At 43.2% G+C, this 23,562-nt stretch overlaps 1 protein-coding gene and 1 long non-coding RNA gene across 4 annotated transcripts in view; both read right to left on the bottom strand.

Moving 5' to 3' along the window:
- Positions 1–18,211, bottom strand: part of LOC118362137 (kinesin-like protein KIF13B) — a 75,636-nt gene extending 57,425 nt beyond the window's left edge. For 2 of the 3 annotated variants that reach the window (XM_052485902.1, XM_052485903.1), the window contains exons 1-3: positions 18,024–18,210; positions 17,051–17,416; positions 7,537–7,630 (exon numbers count right to left, since the gene is read on the bottom strand). In XM_052485902.1, coding sequence (XP_052341862.1) covers positions 7,537–7,630; positions 17,051–17,120 — 164 coding nt within the window. In that variant the 5' untranslated portion in view covers positions 17,121–17,416; positions 18,024–18,210. Of the gene's footprint in view, positions 1–7,536; positions 7,631–17,050; positions 17,417–18,023 lie in introns of all 3 variants that reach the window. The other variant, XM_052485904.1, reaches the window with a different exon arrangement.
- A 4,745-nt stretch (positions 18,212–22,956) lies between these two features.
- Positions 22,957–23,562, bottom strand: LOC127913596 (uncharacterized). Its single transcript, XR_008086101.1, has 3 exons — positions 23,349–23,562; positions 23,089–23,192; positions 22,957–23,058 (listed from the first exon to the last, which is right to left on the bottom strand). It is a non-coding gene; the product is annotated as an uncharacterized LOC127913596 (long non-coding RNA).

Genomic DNA, 23,562 nt, shown 5'->3' with positions numbered 1-23,562 from the left:
CTCTTGCAACAGAGTCAGGGTATATGCAGCAGTTTGGGCCGCCTGGCTCATTGCGAACTGTGTGAAGACTATTTCTTCCTAACAAAGACAGCCAACTTCTCCAAACGGGGGATGATTTTTAAAAAGCGCATTTGCCAAAAAAGCACAATCGTTGCACGACTGTACCTAACCATAAACATCAATGCCTTTCTTAAAATCAATACACAGAAGTATATATTTCTAAACCTGCATATTTAGCTAAAATAAATCCAGGTTAGCAGGCAACATTAACCAGGTGAAATTGTGTCACTTCTCTTGCATTCATTGCACGCAGAGTCAGGGTATATGCAACAGTTTGGGCCGCCTGGCTCGTTGCTAACTAATTTGCCAGAATTTTACGTAATTATGACATAACATTGAAGGTTGTGCAAAGTAACAGGAATATTTAGACTGATGGATGCCACCCATTAGAAGAGAGACAGAGAGGCATCGTGATGGAAGCATAGAAGAGAGACAGAGGTATCGCGATTGAAGGATAGAAGAGAAACAGAGAGGCATCGTGATGGAAGGATAGAAGAGAGAGAGACACTTACCACCCTCATGGAGTCGGTTTCTGACCTTTTCAGCAGACACATGCACATTTGTGGCCTGCTGGAGGTCATTTTGCAGGGCTCTGGCAGTGCTCCTCCTGCTTCTCCTTGCACAAAGGCGGAGGTAGCGGTCCTGCTGCTGGGTTGTTGCCCTCCTACGGCCTCCTCCACGTCTCCTGATCTACTGGCCTGTCTCCTGGTAGCGCCTCCATGCTCTGGACACCACGCTGACAGACACAGCAAACCTTCTTGCCACAGCTCGCATTGATGTGCCATCCTGGATGAGCTGCACTACCTGAGCCACTTGTGTGGGTTATAGACTCAGTCTCATGCTACCACTAGAGTGAAAGCACCGCCAGCATTCAAAAGTGACCAAAACATCAGCCAGGAAGCTTAGGAACTGAGAAGTGGTCTATGGTTACCACCTGCAGAACCACTCCTTTATTGGGTGTGTCTTGCTAATTGCCTATAATTTCCACCTGTTGTCTATTCCATTTGCACAAAGGCATGTGAAATTTATTGTCAATCAGTTGTGCTTCCTAAGTGGACAGTTTGATTTCACAGAAGTGTGATTGACTTGGAGTTACATTGTGTTGTTTAAGTGTTCCCTTTATTTTTTTGAGCAGCGTATATATAGAAAATATATTTTTTAAATATTTTAATTTTAAATCATCCTTTTTGGTCCTCCAATAATTGGTATTGGCGTTGAAAAATCATAAATCGGTCGACCTCTACTTAACGCAAACGACAAAGAGATTGTTGACAATCGACACACAAATATTTCACCAACTAATACATTTCACTGTGATATGGCCAACACAGACAGACAGACACACACCTGGTTCCCTTTATCCATGCACATTCTTTGAAAATGCCTCAGCTGAACTTCTTCAGCTCTTTAAAAACATCCAAAACAATGGCAGGTACCTTGACACAGGACAATTCCATAGAGTTGTATGTTTTGTTTAACTTTGCAATCATTGGTTTTTGTTTTACATACATTTGAAAGTGAAAAATCGGAGTTTCAACATCACTTCGTTATCGTGGAATTCATTTCACTGACACTAAGCTACATAGAACTGACATCACCCCAGTAAGTCAAACTTTTGTGCCATTCTCCAATACAGAGAGTAGATAGGCTGTGTGATTTACCCTCTAGTTAGGACTAGGCCCATAAAGAGGCTTTGAACATGTCTCCTCTGTCTTCCATCACGATGCCTCTCAGTCTCTCTTCTATCCTTCAATCACGATGCCTCTGTCTCTTCTATGCTTCCATCACGATGCCTCTCTGTTTCTCTTCTATCCTTCAATCACGATGCCTCTCGGTCCCTTCTATCCTTCCATCACAATGCCTCTGTCTCTTCTATCCTTCCATCACAATGCCTCTGTCTCTTCTATCCTTCCATCACAATGCCTCTGTCTCTTCTATCCTTCCATCACGATGCCTCTGTCTCTTCTATCCTTCCACCGCCCCCCTTCCTTTTATCTCTGGCTTTTCCCATCATACTCATCTCTCCCAGACCAGGAGCCGTGTCTCGTACACAAACACAGTGAGAGAAAATCCCACAGCCCAGCCCATAATTTCCCCCCATTTCTTCCCAAGAACTTAGTGAACAGTGCAGTGAGTCAGTTTAAACCCTGCAGCTCAACAGCACTGCTCAATCTAACCAACCCTCACCAAATAGCACAGCTCAATCTAACCAACCCTCACCAACAGCACAGCTCAATCTAACCAACAGCACAGCTCAATCTAACCAACCCTCACCAACAGCACAGCTGACTCGAACCAACCCTCACCAAATAGTACAGCACAATCTAACCAACCCTCACCAAATAGTACAGCACAATCTAACCAACCCTCACCAAACAGCACAGCTCAATCTAACCAACAGCACAGCTCAATCTAACCAACCCTCACCAACAGCACAGCTCAATCTAACCAACCCTAACCAAACAGCACAGCTCAATCTAAACAACCCTCACCAAACAGCACAGCTCAATCTAACCAACCCTCACCAAACAGCACAACTCAATCTAACCAACCCTCACCAAAAGCACAGCTCAATCTAACCAACAGCACAGCTCAATCTAACCAACCCTCACCAACAGGACAGCTCAATCTAACCAACCCTCACCAAACAGCACAGCTCAATCTAACCAACCCTCGCCAACAGCACAGCTCAATCTAACCAACCCTCACCAAACAGCACAGCTCAATCTAACCAACCCTCACCAACAGCACAGCTCAATCTAACCAACCCTCACCAAACAGCACAGCTCAATCTAACCAACCCTCGCCAACAGCACAGCTCAATCTAACCAACCTTCACAAATGCATTGTTACTGGATGTCTTTCTTGACCAGTTTCACCGTAAAGGAGAGGAGAACCCTCCCGCCCCCCAGCCATAACCCACTCAGAGGTTGATGGTCGCCACACTGACAGCTGTCACAGCGAATCAGGGTCCGGGATGCAGCACTGGGTTGGAGGGTGGATTTCAGATTCCAGAGGGCCGTGAGGGGCCCTGTCCAGCACCCCATAACCCAGTTACACATCACGCAACACGGCCCACCGGCCAATGAGAGGAGAGAGGGAGGCAGTGAGGAGTGCCCGCCCGCCAGCCTGTCTTCCCTCATTCGTTCTCTCTGTTACGATCGCAGTCACTTAAAAAAATAAGTTTCCGCGTGGATGCCCGCTGGCCGCTCACTCCCCTCTCCTGTGACTGTGCATGCCATGGTCGTGGTAGGCATAGGGAGGGTGAGTATGGAGAGGGATAAGGTTCAGCCTGGGCTTAAGGCCTATTAGAGGTAAGGGTTAGGGAGGATGGGGTATGGGACACCCTCCCCTGTGCTCCTTACTGTACTATTGACCTAAATACAGGGATGCAAACTGGTGACCACTCCAATTTGCATACCGTCAAAACAGATCCACAGATGATGCAATCTCGATTGCACTCTACACTGCTCTTTCCCACCTGGACAAAAGGAACACCTACATGAGAATACTGTTCATTGACTACAACTCAGCGTTCAACACCATAGTGACCTCAAAGGCCGAGCACACCCCCATTCTCATCGATGGTAGTGGAGCAGGTTGAGAGCTTCAACTATCTTGGTCCATGAGACAGCTGCACCATCAAGAGCATCCTGACTGGTTGCATCACCGGCTGGTAAGGCAACTGCTCGGCAAGGCGCCACAGAGGGTAGTGCGTATGGCCCAGTACACCATCCATGACCTCTATACCAGCCTGTGTCAGAGGAAGACCCTAAAAATTGCCAAAGATTCCAGTCCCCCAAGCCATAGACTGTTCTCTCTGCAACCACACAGCAATCGATACCGGAGCACCAAGTCTCGGTCCAAAAAGGCTTCTGAACAGCTTCTACCTCTAAGCCATAAGACTGGAGAGCAGCTAATCAAATGGCTACCCGGATTATTTGCATCCCCCCTTTTTTTCAATTATCTTTACATAGTCACTTTACCCCTACCTACATATTACCTTGACTTACCTGTACCCCCACACATTGACTCGGTAACGGTACCCCGTATATAGCCACATTATTGTTACTTGTGTTTATTTAGTAAACATTTTTCTTAAAACCGCATTGTTGGTTAAGGGCTTGTAAACCATCGTTAGCCTACTCTTCAGACAACTTTACACGCGCGCCCCCCCACGTTCTTCTTCTTCTTCCCCCCACGTTCTTCTTCTTCTCCCCCACGTTCTTCTTCTTCTTCTCCCCCACGTTCTTCTTCTTCTCCCGCGTGGTGGTGTCGTCGTCCTCTTCTACCCCCCCCCCCGCGCGTCCTATTCTTACCCCAACCCGCGCACGCGCGCGAGTCCTATTCTACCCCCCCGTCCTATTCTTATCCCCCCGCGCAGTGCGGTGTCGTCGTCCTCCTCTACCCCCCGGGTGGCCTCTTCTGCGCGCGTCCTCTTCTACACCCCCCCCCGTCCTCTTCTTCTCCCCCCGCGCAGTGCGGTGTCGTCCTCCTCTTCTCCCGCATGCATCCTCTCCTTTTCCCCCCTCCCAGCTGAGCTCATGCTGCCCCTTCAACGCGCAGCAGTCCAGCCTTTCGAAACCCGTTGATGATAGTGGATTTTTTGACAATGCTACACGCTGTCAGGACCCACTGGCAGACTTGACCATAAGTTGCTCTTCGCATACGGCCCGTTTTAGTGAAGGATTTCTCCCCACTTGTCATCCAAGCCTCCCACTGAACGCCACCTTAAATGCACGATTTACACAGATGTCGAGTGGCTGCAAATACTTTGGGCCATCTGCTTTTTTCCCCTCTGAAAGCTTTTGTTGTCATTTTGCACTGAGTCAGTTCCTCACGCTGCTGTTTCCAACGTCTTATCATCGACTCATTAAGGCCAAGCTCCCGTGCAGCAGCTGTATTTCCTTTTCCAACAGCCAGATCGATCGCCTTCAACTTGAAAGCTGCATCATATGCATTTCTCCGTGTCTTTGCCATGATGAGGGTGACTACCGTAATCAGAATGATGGGAAGTTTGAGCGCGCTCGATTTACGTCACATGTGACGGTGCTCAGTTTTTTGGCGGCATGAATCTTGTGAAAGCGGGAAAAATCCATAAATTAGCGCGTCATTGTATAAACCGGTTCAAAGCGTGGGAATAAAGTAGCGGCTTATAGTCCGGAAATTAGGGTATTTGCATCCCTGTAAATAGAAATCGCACTGCTTCAGTAGAGCACATGCATTCTAATGGGTGATTATGCCTGACAAACACCCTGCCATGGGTGTCTGATCACAATACTACTCTGAATAACAAGCAGAGGTCAGCGGTGAGCGGTCAGGTCAGTGGACTGGGCCTTTAAGGCTTGGCCCACAATATATGAAATCAACCATATTAAAATGTTACCCTCGGCAAAGGGCTGTATCCATGCCGCGTTGCGTCGTGCCTACGAACAGACCTTAGCCATGGTATATTGGCCATATACCACATATAATATGAAATTACATGTTGAGAGTTTGAGCCTACGTCTGACTGAACAAGTCAACACTGGATTCCAACACTTATGCAAATAAAGCCTTTAGTCACTATGCAAACTAATGGCAGCAGGAAGGATATGAGCGAGGCAGCTGTAGGCCCACCCTGCCTCAGCCAGGGTATCAACAATAGACAGTGTACTGTAGGCCTATTGACCATTCATTAGACAGGCCCTATCTGACATGATCATTTTCCACTCATGAATCACAATACACCAGATCAGGCAACACAGAAGCTGCTCCAGTTTCAACTGTTCTGCCTGCGGCTACGGAACCCTGGCCTGTTCACCGGACATGCTACCTTGTCCCAGATGCCCCTGCTGTCTCGACCTCTGAATGCTCGGCTATGAAAAGCCAACTGCCATTTACTCCCGAGGTGCTGACCTGTTGCTCCCTCTACAACCACTGTGATTATTATTTCACCCTGCTGGTCATCTCTGAACATCTTTAAGAACAGTCTGGCCTTAATGGCCATGTACTCTTATAATCTCCATCCAGCTCAGCCAGGCTCTGACTGGCCACCCGTCAGAGCCTGGTTTCTCTGTTTATTCCTAGGATGATGTCTTTCTAGGGAGTTTTTCTTAGCCACCGCGCTTCTACATCTATATTGCTTGCTGTCTGGGGTTTTAGGCTGGGTTTCTGTACAGCACTTTGTGACATCTGATGATGTAAAAAGGGTTTTTATACATTTGATTGATTAACAGAGAGGGCTATCCCCCTGTTTGTAACTATTGCTACAGGAGAGAAAACACCTTATCGGCCATTAACTTTAAGACACAGGAGCAGAGACAAAACATTGCAAGTTCAATGTTCCACTCGTCACAATGGAGAGAGGTCAGTTAGACAGGCAACAACGTCCCACCCTCCACATGCTGGGAGCAGGAAAAAGGACAGGGGTGTGGAGGGATACCGATTGGGTTAGGCGTCGCCTGAGAGAGAACTCCAGTGGAAGCACTGTCTGCTCCTGGAGCTCATGGGGAGTGGGACTCTCCTCCACAGACACAGATCCACTCATACTGCAGTCATGTGAACTGGGGCCATAGGAGGCATCTGGGGCCCTATGGCAATGAAAGCCTATGTGAGTGGGAGAGGTGCCTCTGTCCTAAATAAACCAAAGAAACTGGGCACAACACTGAGCTGTGTATACTGCAGACAGTCGTGTGAACTGGGGCCATAGGAAGGCATCTGGTGCCATGAGAGTCAGTAGAGGCTCTATAGGAGTGAGTGAGGAGGGCCTCTCTTTTCTTTAGCATTCATCTCTCCATCCCAGGATGAGTCACAGCAGCAGGTCCCACAACATGAACCCAGCTCCACCGTTTAAGTGTCTGGAGTGTGATGGGGAGCAGCCAGCTCAGTCTTTCTCCAAGTGTGAACCCCCCCCCCCACCACCTCTCACCCCATTGTCTCCCAAATGGAAAGAAAGAGACCGAAAGAAAAGGCAGAGAAAGAGAGAAATGATAGCGCATCCCTTGTTTAACCCCATAAAAGCCAGTAGAGGATCTTTATGGCCGACAGATGCTAAAGCAAACGTGTGCTTCTTTCGCTATCTCTTCCCCTTTTTTGTTATGTCCCTCACTCCCTAGCTTCTCCAAAAGTAAGAGGGGGTTCCGTGGTCGCCTGGTATTGGCCCGTGTGACCTCCCCCCATGTTGTCAGGGCAACGGAAGGGCTGAGAAACAGAGAAGAAGTCAGCTGGAGGAGAGTTATGCCTCAACACAGGCAGAATGAGGAGAGGAGCAGCAGGCAGACTGGGAGAGAGAGGAATGGGCCGTCGAGTGACACAAGCTCTCCCAAATAGACCTGCTCAACCCATCTTCCAGACCCAAATCATTGTGCACTCAGCAGGCGATACAGACAGACTGACTGTCGACAACAGTCATGTGACACTCTCCAAACACTGGACTCCCACTCTCAACAACTGAAACGGAGTCCCATGGGTGGGCGCGTGCACACACACACAAACCTGGAGTCTCCTTTGCCCAGGTTTCCTCCGCCTGGATGCAGGATGGTCTGGTTGCCTTCCATATCCACAATACATTTTGTGTTCAGGTCCTTTTCTGTGAGGGAGAGAAGGGAAAAGGTTCAGAGTACTGTACAAACATTCAGAGCAACCTCCAGTTGCACGGTAGGTACTTCATCATGCGGGCACATCATCACGTGACTAGAAAGGAGAAAAACCGTACACTATTTACATTGTGGACCTGAATGGATCAGTTGGTAGAGCATGGCGGATGCTATGGCAGTATTGTGGGTTCGATTCCCAGGGCCACTTATGCAGAAAATGTATGCACACATGACTAAGTCGCTTCGGATAAAAGCATCTGCTAAATGGCATTTGAATTCAAATCTCACACAGCATCCCCTATGACTTAAAACTAAACTTTCCATTAGGTCTGTCCACAACTTTTTTAAATATTGGTTTACTGAAAGTCTGTTCTTTCGACCAATTTATTGGTCTATTTTTAAACGTGTATTTTTACATATAGACACACCCTAAGTGTTTTAATAAAATGCACTGAGCTTGTCTGATGCTGAAAGCTTACTGTTTAATGAAATAAAAACATGCCTCAAGAGGGCACCAGAGATCTAGATAACCAACATTTTTAAAAGCGTGACCTGACCCGACTATTCTTCTGTCGCTTCAGATTCTGTCATTATACTCCTTAAGTTGCAGATAATAGGCTACATAAGGAGTCAGCAACCTTTCATGTGGACTCCCAAGTTATGGTCCCATTTCTACCTATCTGCGTGCCAGTTATGGTTTTCATATGAACATTTTCATTTAATTTATAATAACATCTTCATATCTCAAAATAATTGTCATGTGGTTAATCAAAATTCTATCCAAATCTAAATGATACAAACAAAAAGTTACTTTATTGGCAACTTTGTAAAAATAGCCTACATAAAATCAACAAATAAAAACATTGCAGCCTGCAGGTAGAAAATATCCTGATTAAACTAAATATCCTACATATCACATTGACTACACATGGTCTGTCTGTAACAAATTTGAAACATTGTATCAACTATTAACTTGGGTCTGGCCAGAAGCTAGCAAACATGCAACATTGTGAAAAATATTCTGGGCCCTCAGAGTTTACTGCACCAGTGAGCGGAGTAATAATAAATAATAATAATAATAATAATAATTTATTATTATTATTATTATTATTATTATTATTATTATAGCGGAGTACTGGTACATCAAATGTTCTGCTGCTTGAGCACCTGTTCCTCTTATAGAATATTAGCTCAGAAGTATTGTGGAGGCACCTAAATATAAACAGTACCAGCACCCAAAATAAGTACCGGGAAACTATTTCAGTCCAAGTCCAGCTCTGATAAGAAGTAAATCAGGTATATCTATTTTATGATATTTACACTGGATCAGAGCATGTTATTTCTTCCTTTCACGCTGAGTGGTTATCGAAAGGGAGAGAGATGGAAAGATTTTTCATATACATTGAGGAACTATTGTGATTCTCAAATCGATGTAAAAACATACTTTGCTTGCTTGCAGTTTGAGGTGAAGAAAACATTACTTCAAGAAGCTCCACAGGTCATTAGTGGTGTTGTGTTAAGACAATCAGAAATACTATCATTTCCCCAAATGGGCACATTTATATGCCTACATTTGCACACAAGCAATGTAGCCTATAGGCCTACTTCTATGCCTGCATGTCGTTAATAAACATTGACAGGAGCGCTCCAAACAAAAGACAATGACTAAATCGACAGAACTTGTAAATGGAATGAGATTAACCAAAACTTGTTTATCACTAGTGTAGAATAGGCTGTGCACTCTGCAAACATATCCACTCTGACAATGAGAACAGGAAGACTGGAATGACAATATTGAATGCATTAAAATAAATTACTAAACAAATTAACAAACCTTGTAGTTTAAAGATTATAGAAATTAACAGTAAATGTACTACTAGTGACATATGTAATGGGGAACTGATATCAAACGTGAACAATTAACACATTTAAGTTATGAAACAATGAATGTGGACAAATTGTCGGGAGAAAAGTGCATTCTGGAGAGAAAAGTGCATTGTGCATCTGGTCAATCCAACGTCTGCATTTGCCATGCAGCATTTAATGAGATACGGTCACGGTAGAAGTCAGGGTATTCATACTTGCGATTCGCGGAGCAGTGCAGGGCGGTTGTCAATTAAATCGAGCAGTCAACTAAATTGAGGTCAAAACATTCAGGAGACAAAGGTGCTCAAAGATGACCTATTTTGCATACCCCGCCAAACCATGAGACATCCATGTCTTCATCACTGGAAAAGATAAACAGTTGAGTTTGATAATTTAAAAGCTTACAAAAGGTCAAAACATCATTCACCTGTTGCATCAAGTCTGACACCAAGAGGCTCCTAAACAGCTTCTATCCCCATGTCATAAGACTGAAAAATAGCTAATAAAATGGCTACACGGACTGAATTGACCTTCGTATTTTAGTATTATTATTTTTGCACTGTTACACGTTACAGCCTTATTCGAAAATGTATTAAATAACCCCCCCTCCCCCCAATCTACACACAATACCCCATAAATGATGAAGAGAAAACAGGTTCTTAGACATTTTTGCAAATTTATTAAAAATAAAAACAGAAAAACCTTATTTACATAAGTATTCAGACCCTTTGCTATGAGACACTAAATTGAGCTCCGGTGTATCCTGTTTCCATGGATCATTCTTGATGTTTCTACAACTTGGAGTCCACCGGTGGTAAATTCTATTGATTGGACATGATTTGGCAAGTCACACACACCTGTTTATATAAGGTCCCACAGTTAACAATGCATGTCAGAGCAACAACCAACCCATGATGTCGAAGGAAACGTCCGTAGTTCTGTGACTGTGTCGAAGCACAGATCTGGGGAAGGTTACCAAAAAAATGTCTGCAGCATTTTAGGTCCCCATGAACACAGCGGCCTCCATCATTCTTAAATGAAAGAAGTCTGGAACCACCACAACTCTTAGAGCTGGCCGCCCGGCCAAACTGAACAATCGGGGGAGAAGGGCCTTGGTCAGGGAGGTGACCAAAGTTCCTCTGTGGAGGCCCCAGAGTTCCTCTGTGGAGATGGGAGAACCTTCCAGAAGGACAACCATCTTTGCAGCACTCCACTAATCAGGCCTTTATAGTAGAGTGGCCAGATGGAAGTGACTACTCAATAAAAAGGCATGACAGCCCGTTTGCCAAAAGGCAACTAAAGGACTCTCAGACCATGAGAAACAAGATTCTCTGGTCTGAAGAAACCAAGACAGAACTCTTTGGCCTGAATGCCAAGCATCACATCTGGAGGAAATCTGGCACCATTTCTACAGTGAAGCATGGTGGTGGCAGCATCATGCTGTAGGGATGTTTTTCAGCAGCACTGACTGGGAGACTAGTTGATGAAAACCTGCTCCAGGGCCCTCAGAATGGGGCGAAAGGTTCACCTTCCAACAGGTCAACGACCCTAAGAAAAAAGCCAAAACAAAGCAGGAGCAGCGTCGGGACAAGTTTCTGAATGTCCTTGAGAGGCCCAGCCAGAGCCCAGACTTGAACCTGATCGAACATCTCTGGAGAGACCTGAAAATAACTGTGCAGCAACGCTCCCCATCCAACCTGACAGAGCTTGAGAGGATCTGCAGACAAAAATGGAAGAAACTCCCCAAATACAGGTGTGCCAAGCTTGTAGCGTCATAACCAAGAAGACTTGTGACTAATTGCTGCCAAAGGTGCTTCAACAAAGATCTGAGTAAAGGGTCTGAACACTTACAGTACCAGTCAAAAGTTTGGACACACCTACTCATTCATGGGTTTCTTTATTTTTACTATTTCCTACATTGTAGAATAATAGTGAAGACATCAAAACCATGAAATAACATGGAATCATGTCGTAACCAACAAAAAAAAAGTTAAAATCTAAACATGCTTTTTATTTTTTATTTAACTAGGAAAGTCAGTTAACCTGTTAAGTCGACCCTCTACTTTTTCGAACATTCTGTTAAAAATCGCACAACATTTCAGCGCCCTGCTACTCAGGCCAGGAATATAGTATATGCATATGATTAGTATGTGTGGATAGAAAACACTCAGACGTTTATAAAACTGGTTAGTGAAACGTCTGAATAATTATGTAAATGTATTTTAACCAAGTTTATAAAATTAACAAAAGTTTCTAAAAACCTATTTTTGCTTTGTCGTTATTGTGTGTAAATTGACTAGGAGAAAAAACTATTTAATCCATTTTAGAATAAGGCTGCAACGTAACAAAATGTGGAAAAAGTTGAGGGGTCTGAATACCTTCCGAATGCACTGTATATGCTATGTATAAGAGGCTATTTAGTCTTGGCAGAAACCTTTGTTAAGTGATTGGTGGCCGGTGCTGGGTAGCCGAGGCCCTGGCTTGTTGCCTCTTCTCTTGAGAGTTGAGTTGTAACTCAATCAATAACAGTAGAACAAAGTGTCTGAAACCATTAGTCCTCCTCACACAAATACCTCATGTGATGTGGGACATTGACTCAACCACACTTTGACCCTGGCCCTCTGATGCCAAACCATGACTCACCACTTGGCCTTGGAGACAACAGCTATCACATGCACCACTCAGGCTCAGCCAAATGGCTCAGTACTACTTACTTGATTGGAAGATGGTGCCGACTGTTGCAAAAACCAAGTTTGCGAGTTCAATTGCCACAAGGGTCACGTAGGCTACTAATGGACACTGTAGGCCTATATGACACAATGATTTTGGCTACGGCCTTGTCAGTTAGTGTAGCAGTGCATTTAGAGGCCTAATAATAGCAGCATTGGTTATTGGGCTATCCAGCTGTACTGCTAGCCTAAATATGGGCCAATCCCTTTCCACATTCAGCTTTCTCATTTAAAAGATCCCATGGCACTTATCGTAAGAGTAGGGGTGTTAACCCCAGTGTCCTGTCTAAATTCTCAAGCTGTCCCTCATACCATCACCTAATCATCCCCAGCTTACAATTGGCTCATTCATCCTCCTACTCTCCCCTGTAACTATTTCCCAGGTTGTTGCTGCAAATGAGAACGTGTTCTCAGTCAACTTACCTGGTAAAATACATTTTTAAAATTAGCACACTTTTACCATATTATGATGTAGCCTAGATTTAATCTGTACTTGACTATGTTGAAAATGATTCCTCACTATATTCTTAGTCACATGGAGGTAATATTTCAAAAACTACATTTTTTTTAAAACTCTGTTTCCTCTTGGCCTCTGGGGTCTAATATTGACAATTCATAAATGGTTTACCATAGACAGGAACACACACACACAGAAAAATAATTCACAGCTAGGCTATAAACACACCATACACATTCCATTTCAAGCACAATAGGGCTGTCCGAATAAAAAAAAAAGACTGGTTATTTCGACCAATCGACTGCTCAAAAGTGTGTTTTTCCATTTATGGACACCCTAAGTGTAATAAATGATCAATAAAATCAACTATATGCATAGAGCTTGTCTGATGATTAAAGTCTGATGCCCCAAGAGGGTACCAGAGAAAAAAACAAGGGGTACCAGAGAAAGAAAAAAACAACCTGACCCAACTATGCTCCTCCCGCTGGCTTTCGTAGATTCTGCCATTACTCTCCTGAAGTTGCCGGTAATAGGCTACACACGGAGTCAACAACCGTTCATGTGGAATGCCAATTTATCTTCCCATTTCTACCTATCTGCGTGCCAGTTATGGTTTTCATAGGCACATTTTCATTTCATTTATAATAACGTCTTCATATCATAAAATCATTGTCATGTGGTTAATAAAAATTCTATCCAAATATAAATGATAAACCTAAAAAGTAACTTCCATTATCAACTATGTAAAAATAGCCAACAAATAAAAACTTTGCCACCTACAGGTAGAAAATATTCTGATTAAAATAAATATCCTATAAATCACACTGGCTGCACATGGCCTGTCTGCAACTAACTTGAAACATTGTATCAACTCAGGCCTAAAGCTGGTGCTAGTGAACTTCCAACATTGTATCAAATATTCTTGGCCCTCAGAGTTTCCTGCACCAATGAGCAAGGGACAGACACAGATGTAGGCTAATTGCGCAAAGGACAAGAAGCAGTGCTTGACTTCGGCAAGAGCTAACCCGGAGCGGAGTACAGGCAACCCAAAATGTTCTACTGCTTGAGCACCTGTTCCTCTTATAGAATATTAGCTCAAAAGTATTGTGGAGGTCCTAAACCTAACTATAAACAGTATCAGCACCCAAAATGTGTACCGAAACACATCAGTCCAAGTCAAGCACGGATAAGAATCGTATTTTATGACGTTTCCACTAGATCAGAGCATGACATTTTCCCTTTCACGCAGAGTGGTTATCGAAAGGGAGAGAGCTGGAAAGATTTTTCATATACATTGAGGAACTATTGTGATTCTCAAAATCGATGTAAAAACATACTTTGCTTGTTTGCAGTTTGATTTGAAGAAAACATTACTTCAAGAAGCTCCACAGGTCATTAGTGGTGTTGCGTGCGTTAAGACAATCAGAAATACTATCAGATCCCCAAATGGGCACATTTATATGCCTACATTTGCACACAAGCAATGTATCCTATAGGCCTACTTCTATGCCTGCATGTCATTAATAAACATTGACAGGAGCACTCCAGACAAAAGACTAAATTGACAGAACTTGAAAATGGATTTAAATTAATCAAAACGTGTTTCTCACTAGTGTAGCATAGGCTGTGCACTCTGCAAACAATGATTCCATTCTGACAATGAGAACAGGAAGGCTGGAATAATATTGAATTCATTGACAGTAGCAAAACATTGTAGATTAGAAATTATCGGAATTATTTAACAGTGAATGTACAGTACTAAGGGTAATATACAGTCGCAGTCAAAAGTTTGGACAGAGGATTAGATTTTGATTCGATAATCCTCACAGCTTTCATCCAATCACAATATTTATGTAAATTGACATATGATATATATTTGAGGAAAGAAGCACCTTACTCTTGTTTGCTGGAACAAGGCAGTTAACCCACTGTTCCTAGGCAATCATTGAAAATAATAATGTGTTCTTAACTGACTTGCCTAGTTAAAAGGTATAACAATTTTTTTTTTTTTTTTTTTTTTTAAATACCGATTTCCGATTGTTATGAAAACTTGAAATCGGCCCTAATTAATCAGCCATTCTGATTAATCGGTCGACCTCTACTACAGAGCTGACTAAAATGATCAACTCATAATCAGGCTTTGATGATTTGAATCAGGTGTGTTCAGTTCAACTTAAGTCACGTGACTCGAGTCCACACCTCTGGCGATTAGTACTAGCGGCTAACCTCGATTTAGGCCCAAGTTGCTCAAACAAATTAGCAGTTTGCAAATGTAAGAAACAAACTATTAGTGTAATTATAGAACGCTCGTGGATTTATTTAGAAGCTAAATGAAAACAGCATTTTTGTCAACGAAATTGTTGCATGTGCTGCATTGACCATGCAGACTGAACGCAAGTGTCTCATGGTCGAGGAACAACAAATGTGCTCCTTGACTGGCAGGGGATAGGTCTGTGTGGAAAGTGGCATATATAGATAGAGAGAGATGACTTAAGTAGCGGAGTAAACTATAAAATTGACATTACACATGGCGTGTCACATTTAACAAACTAAACATTCAAATGCTGTTATTGAAGGTAAAGTAAAAACCCAAACGGGTTCGTGCATCAATAATGATATATCGTAAAATAAGCTATACCACCCAGCCCTATTTCAAATGGTGTTAACTGATTTGTCTCATGCAATGGAATGTATTTTTTGCAATGTCAGTCGAGATGAATCAAGAAATCCCAGCACATATTGATGGTACACTTCTCACTTCAACCTCTTTGCAATGACCGCCAGTCTACCCATTATGCCATCATTAACTTGAATGGGGACAACCGTTATATTCATTCCATTAACGCCATCAAAATGCCATTACCGTCACAGCCCTAGTTTGTTTGTGTGTGCGCGTGTCAGGGGCATCATCACATGGGTATGAGCGTCAGCTCTAAGCAAAGGCTACGTCAAGGCCACACAGAGTTCACTGGTAGTACGGATCAGTGTGTGTGTTCATACACCTGCTAATCATGTTATAACCAGTTGTGACTGCTCGATGACTTTCAGGAATAGCATTGAGATCTTCCTTTTTCTCAAAGGAAATAGAAGAAAAATATCTGAGGTAAAATGCAATGATGAGTATCTCATCTTAGTTCACAATTGGCTCATTCATCCCCCTCTCCCCTGTAACTATTCCCCAGGTCGTTGCTGCAAATGAGAATGTGTTCTCAGTCAATTTACCTGGTAAAATAACAGATAAATTAAAATAAATGTAAAAAAAAATATTTCACCAGATTCTCTCCAGTACCAGCAAATGTTCCACTGGCACTTTTGCTTTCTTCCATGCGGTAACTAAAACAGCACTGGGCTTGGTTGGTGGTACAATGGGCATGACATCAGTGTGGAAATGGAAAAGCCGTGTCTATGCTGTGACTGGGATGGAGCCGAAGAGGCTGTTCTTCGAAGACCTAGCCTCTCAATAACTCCTCTACCACCATGGGAACATGGTCAGTTATGCAAAGCTAGCAAATAGTCCTTTCAAACTGACTCCCTTCCTGCCTTTGTCCAGCACAGCCAGAGACCAGCTAACTCCGACTGACACACACACAGGGCAAGGTTGAAAGAGAAATATGACGCCTTGCCAAAACACAGAGGACACATTGAGATGTCAATGACGTATAAACCAAACTTAAGGTTCCATCAACAGTGTGAAAGAGAAAATGATGTTATGTTCTGAGTTATGTGGTTATTAACAATCTATTACAGTTTATCTTAAAAGAAGAGGCTTCAGTCTATGATCTGTTTTGGTGGGAATCCAATTCATTCGTAGACGGTGGTCTACTATCAAAATGGACAAGGATACGAGTAGTGGGGGATATAACTGTCTGAATGGATACATACTGATACTGCCCTGGGCTTGTTTCATTGCATGCTAAATCGCTTTGGTTGGAGGCTACGAGAGCGAGTTCCCCCGTCTTGTGACCGATTTCTACACTCTGTGAAAAGGCACACGTGACATGGTATTTTCCGCCTCAATAGACTCCTGTTCATCCAGATATGTTCTCCCACGGCTAAATTCGACTAGGCACACGGCTAAAATGTCATTTATTTCCCATGAGCAGCATTCTTAGCCCGAATTATAATTGAAATAATCATTTGGGTGCGCGCGCACAGATTCATTATCTGGAGGCATGTCACCGTGCATTTATTATAGCGGCTTATGTTATGAAAGGGTGACTACACATGTTCATGCAGATCACATGAACTTTTTGGCAGGGTGTCCAAAACCATTTAGTACCGTGGATTTTAGGCCCGTATCACAACAACTGAGCCGAGTGTTAAGTCATCAATTTAGCGATATGCTAGCAAATGCTACTCACCTCTCCTATTCATAGGACGAACACGTACTGCGACCTTCACATTCGAGTCGTTGAGACTGGTCTCCCCCATTGTGTCCACTGTCAGACGGACAGACAATGCGACTGTCTCCGCGATAAGTTACAGGACCTCTCCAAAAGATAATAATGATCCCCAATGGACTCTAGTCGAATAATCATCCAGAATCCTTGATATGTGGTGCCAACTGCCTGGTCAGCCAGCTAAGTTAGTTACAAAGGTTCGTCCTCATACATTGCATTTTCCATCATCACACAATGGCTTGCTACTAGGAGGGAAATTCTCTCTCCTTCAGCAAATCTTCAATAAACAGCTATTCTCCAGATCATGCATGTCCCGAGGGGTTTAATCTGTAAAATAAAATCCAGAAAAACACGTCAATAAATCCTGAAAACAAGCAATAACTCTGATGAGCTTCACACAAGACAAGAGTCCACACATGTTAGCTGGTGCCGCTAACTAAGTCACTAATGCCGGTTGCGATGTAGACACACATTTGGCATTCACCTGTTAGCGTTTAAAACTCAGCTAAACAATTTAAGTTAATAGTTAATCGGCTAACGCGTAAGATTACATATTCATGGATACCTTGGCTATGAGCTAACCAAGCGAAATTATCGTTAGTTTTGATACAGGGTTAAACTAGTGTGACATCATGCCCTCGGACAAAACTATTGTCTGTCTTCAAACAGAATGACAGCAAATATTGATTAAAGGACACATCCAACAAGCATACCTAATAACTGAATAGTTTATACCATGACAGTTTCCATATGCAAACAACGAAATATATTTGCTTTCGAACGAACCCCTTGGCTGACAAAAAATGTGCTAGTTAGCGAGCTACATAGCTAATAATGCAATGCTAACTGGCTAGCTAGCCAAACAGCTAACGGGCTGGGTCGAGGGACTCAACTTTGCGATTTAGGTACAAGAAAGTGCTATGGCTAAATTTACCGGCTAACGACACTGTTCCATGTTTTAAAATACACTCTTCTTCCAAACGGAGAAGTGCTGTGTGGTTTGAGATTAATGTCTCCGTTCTCGTCGCCAATTTTTCCACCTGTTTTGCCAAACAACTCTCGGTCTCAGCACCGTGTTCTATTCCGACGATTCTGTTCGCGAGCTCTCAACATAAGGATAACAAAAAGAAACCAGGGGATAACCTTGTGCCCGCCCCTTCCGGTGGGGAAGGTCGGTAGCAAATTTTGAGCAAAGTTTCACTGCATTAACATTGCTGAAAGAAACGTGATTTTTGTCTTCGAAAACAGTCATATCATGATTAGCTATCTGTCACTTGAAAGAAATTAAATGTTTCTCTTACGTGAAATACATTATATTTAAAAGTGCAACGTTGAAGAACATTGAAGAAAGAAAGGCCGACAGACTCCCTGGCCATAATGGTAAGGTCAAACACATGTAAGGTTTTGTGTAGGTAGGTCACACAATTCTATTTAGGCTTACAATGGATTTGTTTACAATAGGCTAGGCCTACATGTTGCCCATTGTTGATCTTAGGTATAATGTTGTGTTTGACCACCACATTACTCTTCTACCATACTGTTTAATTTGATGAATGTCAGTCAGTGCTAGCTGGCTGCCAACAAAGCGTTGTTGTCACCATTTCTCTGTGTCAATCTTAAACACAATTCCATGACCACAGGAGTTAATCATTTATTATAATATAACTAGTGGGCACCCTACTTGTGACTGAGTCAACTGGCCTATAAAAGAAGGATCCTCCCTTACAACACACCTATAATTAATCAATGCAAACATATGTCAGAGTCCAAAAGATCAAGGGCCCTGTTCTGCAGGTCTTTGGTGCTTCCTTCCTGGTTCAATGTAAACCACATGGTGTGACTGCTGGCATCTTATGCAACTGGGTAGTTGACCTGCATGGGTCAGTGATAAAGAGATCTATGCAAACTAAAGAAATAATTTCAAAACAAGGAAGGGGGCATGGGATAACTGCTGCTTATGTTTATACAGCAGAAGGGATTTTTCTTTACAGTGATATGGCGACACTTGCTGGTGATAGCCGTATAGTGAAGTTAGCACCAGGGTTGGGCTCAACTCAATTTTGAGTTGAGAATGCCTCATAAATTCCAATTATGTTCTGGAATTTGAATTGAAGTAGTAAACATAACATAATTGAAATTTGAATTAAATTAAATCTAATTGAATTTAGTGAAATTCAATTAAATGTAAATGCCTCTTCCATATTAGGTGTAGTGTATAGAAATATACATATTGTACATAAAACATGTCGTTATATAGGCCTACATGCATATAAAATATTGTTGTAACAATTGATTTTCAGGATAAACTCTTGAAATGAATGATCAAGGAAAACAAATGGGCTATTCTAAGCACTAAGGTTTGAATTGAGCTCAACCCTGGTATGCACCCCTTTACACATTTTAAAGGAATAGATTGGTGTGGAAACTCTGTCAATTCACTCCATGGGGGGGGGGGAGTTAACAAGTGCACATGTAAGGTTGAGAATCAGACTGGGTGAATCTCAATTGTATTTCTTTAATTTCTTGTGTTCTCTTTTCTCCAAATGCATTTGGTTCCACTAGTTAGTAGAATATGCAGTGCATCTACACTGGACTGCACTAGAGGGAGCCATGCTACCAGACTCAGAACAGGGCTATTATTTTGCTCTCATCTTCAGAGAAAACTATTGCTGTCATTCATCTCATAGTTCACATTAAATGTTTGTGTGAAAGTGCTAGACACTCCCATAACAAATTAGGGGATCCCCATAATCTTGCAAAGTTTAGAATTCTTGGATCATGATCTCCTACATGTTTAGAAAACTCCTCTTGCTCTTTCTTTCCCTTTCAGTGTTGACATATTTGAAGGAACATATTTGAAGGAACTTGTGGAAGCAATGATGGAAGCTTGTCTCTTCAGGTCTGCAAACAACATGGGTTGGGACAAGTAGCTCTACTTTCTTTAACATAAACTCAGAAAAAAAAGAAACGTCCCTTTTTCAGGATCCTGTCTTTGTAAAAACCCAAATAACTTCACAGATCTTCATTGTAAAGGGTTTAAACACTGTTTCCCATGCTTGTTCAATGAACCATAAACATTTCATGAACATGCACCTGTGGAACGGTCGTTAAGACACTAACAGCTTACAGATGGTAGGCAATTAAGGTCACAGTTATGAAAAGTTAAGACACTAAAGAAGCCTTTCTACTGACTGAAAAACACCAAAAGAAAGATGCCCAGGGTCCCTGCTCATCTGCGTGAACGTGCCTTAGGCATGCTGCAAGGAGGCATGAGGACTGCAGATGTGGCCTGGGCAATAAATTGCAATATCCGTACTGTGAGATGCCTAAGACAGCGCGACAGGGAGACAGGATGGACAGCTGATCGTCCTCACAGTGGCAGACCACGTGTAACACCTGCACAGGATCGGTACGCCCGAACATCACACCTGCGGGACAGGTACAGGATGTCAACAACAACTGCCCGAGTTACACCAGGAACACACAATCCCTCCATCAGTGCTCAGACTGTCCACAATAGGCTGAGAGAGGCTGGACTGAGGGCTTGTAAGCCTGTTGTAAGGCAGGTCCTCACCAGACATCACCGGCAACAATGTTGCTTATGGGCACAAACCCACCGTCGCTGGACCAGACAGGACTGGCAAAAAGTGCTCTTCACTGACGAGTCACGGTTTTGTCTCACCAGGGGTGATGGTCGGATTCGCGCTTATCATCGAAGGAGGTGGACGATGGAGTTGTCTCTATCCTCTCCTGCACTGCTTGTGACTCAAAATGTTTGAACTAAAGTGAATTTCTGCATAGAAAGTTGGTCTGTGAAACTTGAATAACATAGACCTAAAGTGGCTTTGTGTAGCTGCAGTGCTTCAAGGGTTCATCTCCCTCTTTCTTGCAAAATAACCCAAAAATCAGTTACCACAGTTACCTCAAGTCAAATCAAATGTTATTGTTCACATACACATATTTAGCAGATGTTATTGCTGGTGTAGCGAAATGCTTGTGTTCCTAGCTCCAACAGTGCAATAATATCTAACAATGCACACATCTATAACGTAAAATAATGGAATCTAGAAATATTAGAGTCATTGATTAGAGATTAGACGCATGAAATGTCTCTCGCATTTGTGTGTGTGTGTGTTTACAGATGTTGTGTGTACAGTCTCCGACAGTGTCTTTGAAGCTGGCTAATTTAATGTAAATGTTATGGCTGTTGTAGCACTCTGGATAGCCGATGGTATCCATGACCCCCTGGCAGAACCTTGGTTGGAGAGGCTGTGATGTGAGCAGCACTGAGGGGTTTTGAATCTGGTCTCCTTTCCACTTAGGCCCTCTACCTCTCTTTCTCATTCTACCTCTCTCTGTCTCTCTCTCTCTCTCTCTCTGTTTACCTCTTCTCTGTCTCTCGATGCCTGTGTGTGTGTGCCCGTCGGTGTGCCCGTCTGCGTCCGTGCACGCTTGTGGGATGATGGCAGCTGATATTGTGCGTAGGCGAAGGTCTCCTGGATTAAGATGACCAATGAGGTCTCTCCTTATCAGCTGCTTCATTAAGATACATGATTAGAGTAATTGTTCCGGCCAGATCAGACTGAAGCACGGAAGGGGACGTGCTTGTGTGTAAGCTGGGCATAGAAAGGGGCGGTGTTGATTGATTTTAAGAATTACCCTTATCTTTCCCTTTGGCGGTCCAGAGAGCAAGGACAGTCACATGGGTGCCAGACGAAGATCTCAATATCACTCAAAACTCAGCTACAAATCAGACTGAAATGTAACTATTTCTTCACCCATAGCATGATATCTCCCAGTGGGTAACGCGCAGGTGAAAGGTTTAATGTTGTGTGTTTTTCAGCACAGTACGGCTCCAGCAACTACAGCGGATGCGTAACCAGGCCAGTATAGCTTGGCTTGGTTCTTTCTTACGTGAATCTGTTTTTCTTTAGCTCTCTTTGTCCCCGCAGCATGACCCAATAGCAGTGAAGGCAGAACCACTTTCTCCCTCTTAATAACTATTCAACCTCAACTGATGCACCTTCAGATCAATAGAGAATTGCATAGCGAGTTGGCCTTGAAGACCAGGTTTGTAATTGGTGGTAAGTAACCGGGTCAACAGTTTGATTAACCTCTGAGAAGTAAATACAAACCGCAGTCTATTTGTCGTTCTGAAATGGACATGGAGAGGAGAGGGGAGAGGTTTTTAAGTCAGCATAATTTCAAGGAGGATTTCACAATCTCATTCGGGCAGTGTAATGCTACTTTGCTACTTTGTTCCACTGCAATTACAGAAGGGTGTGTGTCTGCAAGTGAGCTAGCTTATGTATGTATGCGTGCCAGCGAGAAAGTGTGTGTGTGTGTGTCAGAGTAAGTCACGCAGGCCCAACATGCTGTGTCCAAATAGAAGATTAGTGTTTTGGAGGCAGAAGCCTGGAGAGTCTGGAGGTGAATGTTAATCTTCTCACAGTGAAGGAAGATTCAAAAAGTGTGTGTGTGTGTGTGTGTTTATTGTATGCTATAGGTGATATAGTGAGTGTATAGATATGGTCTCAAAAGCACTCTATATTGTGTCAGGGTAACTCATATTGAGGGTAACTCATATTGAACAACAGCACACAGATGCTGTCCTTATGTGGAAGAGATACAGTTCCTAATCCTATATATGTCAAGTTTGGATGGCAACCACTCTGTTTGGATGGCAACCACTCTGTTTGGATGGCAACCACTCTGTTTGGATGGCAACCACTCAGTTTGGATGGCAACCACTCAGTTTGGATGGCAACCACTCTTCCCCTTTTCTCCATCATCTCCTATTTCCATCCCTTTATCTTCAGGCCATATCCCTTCATCCAACCTAATCATCATATCTCTCCATCCAACCTAATCATCATATCCCTCCATCCAACCTAATCATCATATCCCTCCATCCAACCTAATCATCATATCCCTCCATCCAACCTAATCATCATATCCCTCCATCCAACCTAATCATCATATCCCTCCATCCATCCAACCTAATCATCATATCCCTCCATCCAACCTAATCATCATATCCCTCCATCCAACCTAATCATCATATCCCTCCATCCAACCTAATCATCATATCCCTCCATCCAACCTAATCACCATATCCCTCCATCCAACCTAATCACCATATCCCTCCATCCAACCTAATCAGCATGTCCCTCCATCCAACCTAATCAGCATGTCCTTCCATCCAACCTAATCACCATGTCCCTCCATCCAACCTAATCATCATATCCCTCCATCCAACCTAATCATCATATCCCTCCATCCAACCTAATCATCATATCCCTCCATCCAACCTAATCACCATGACCATTCCACTCATTGTCCAAAACGGTGCAATTTTTGCAGTTACCTCAGTGGCTAATATCCTAAATGTTTGGTGATGGCTGAGACTGAGAGTGGTTTGACGCAGACGATAGTCTTTTATGGTCGTTGGTTGCAGCCAGCAATGACCGTAT

The sequence above is a fragment of the Oncorhynchus keta genome, chromosome 29 (genome assembly GCF_023373465.1).
Source record: "Oncorhynchus keta strain PuntledgeMale-10-30-2019 chromosome 29, Oket_V2, whole genome shotgun sequence".
Taxonomy (NCBI): Eukaryota; Metazoa; Chordata; class Actinopteri; order Salmoniformes; family Salmonidae; genus Oncorhynchus; species Oncorhynchus keta.
The sequence above is the reverse complement of the archived record's forward strand: the minus strand, read 5'-3'. Positions and strand labels throughout refer to the sequence as shown.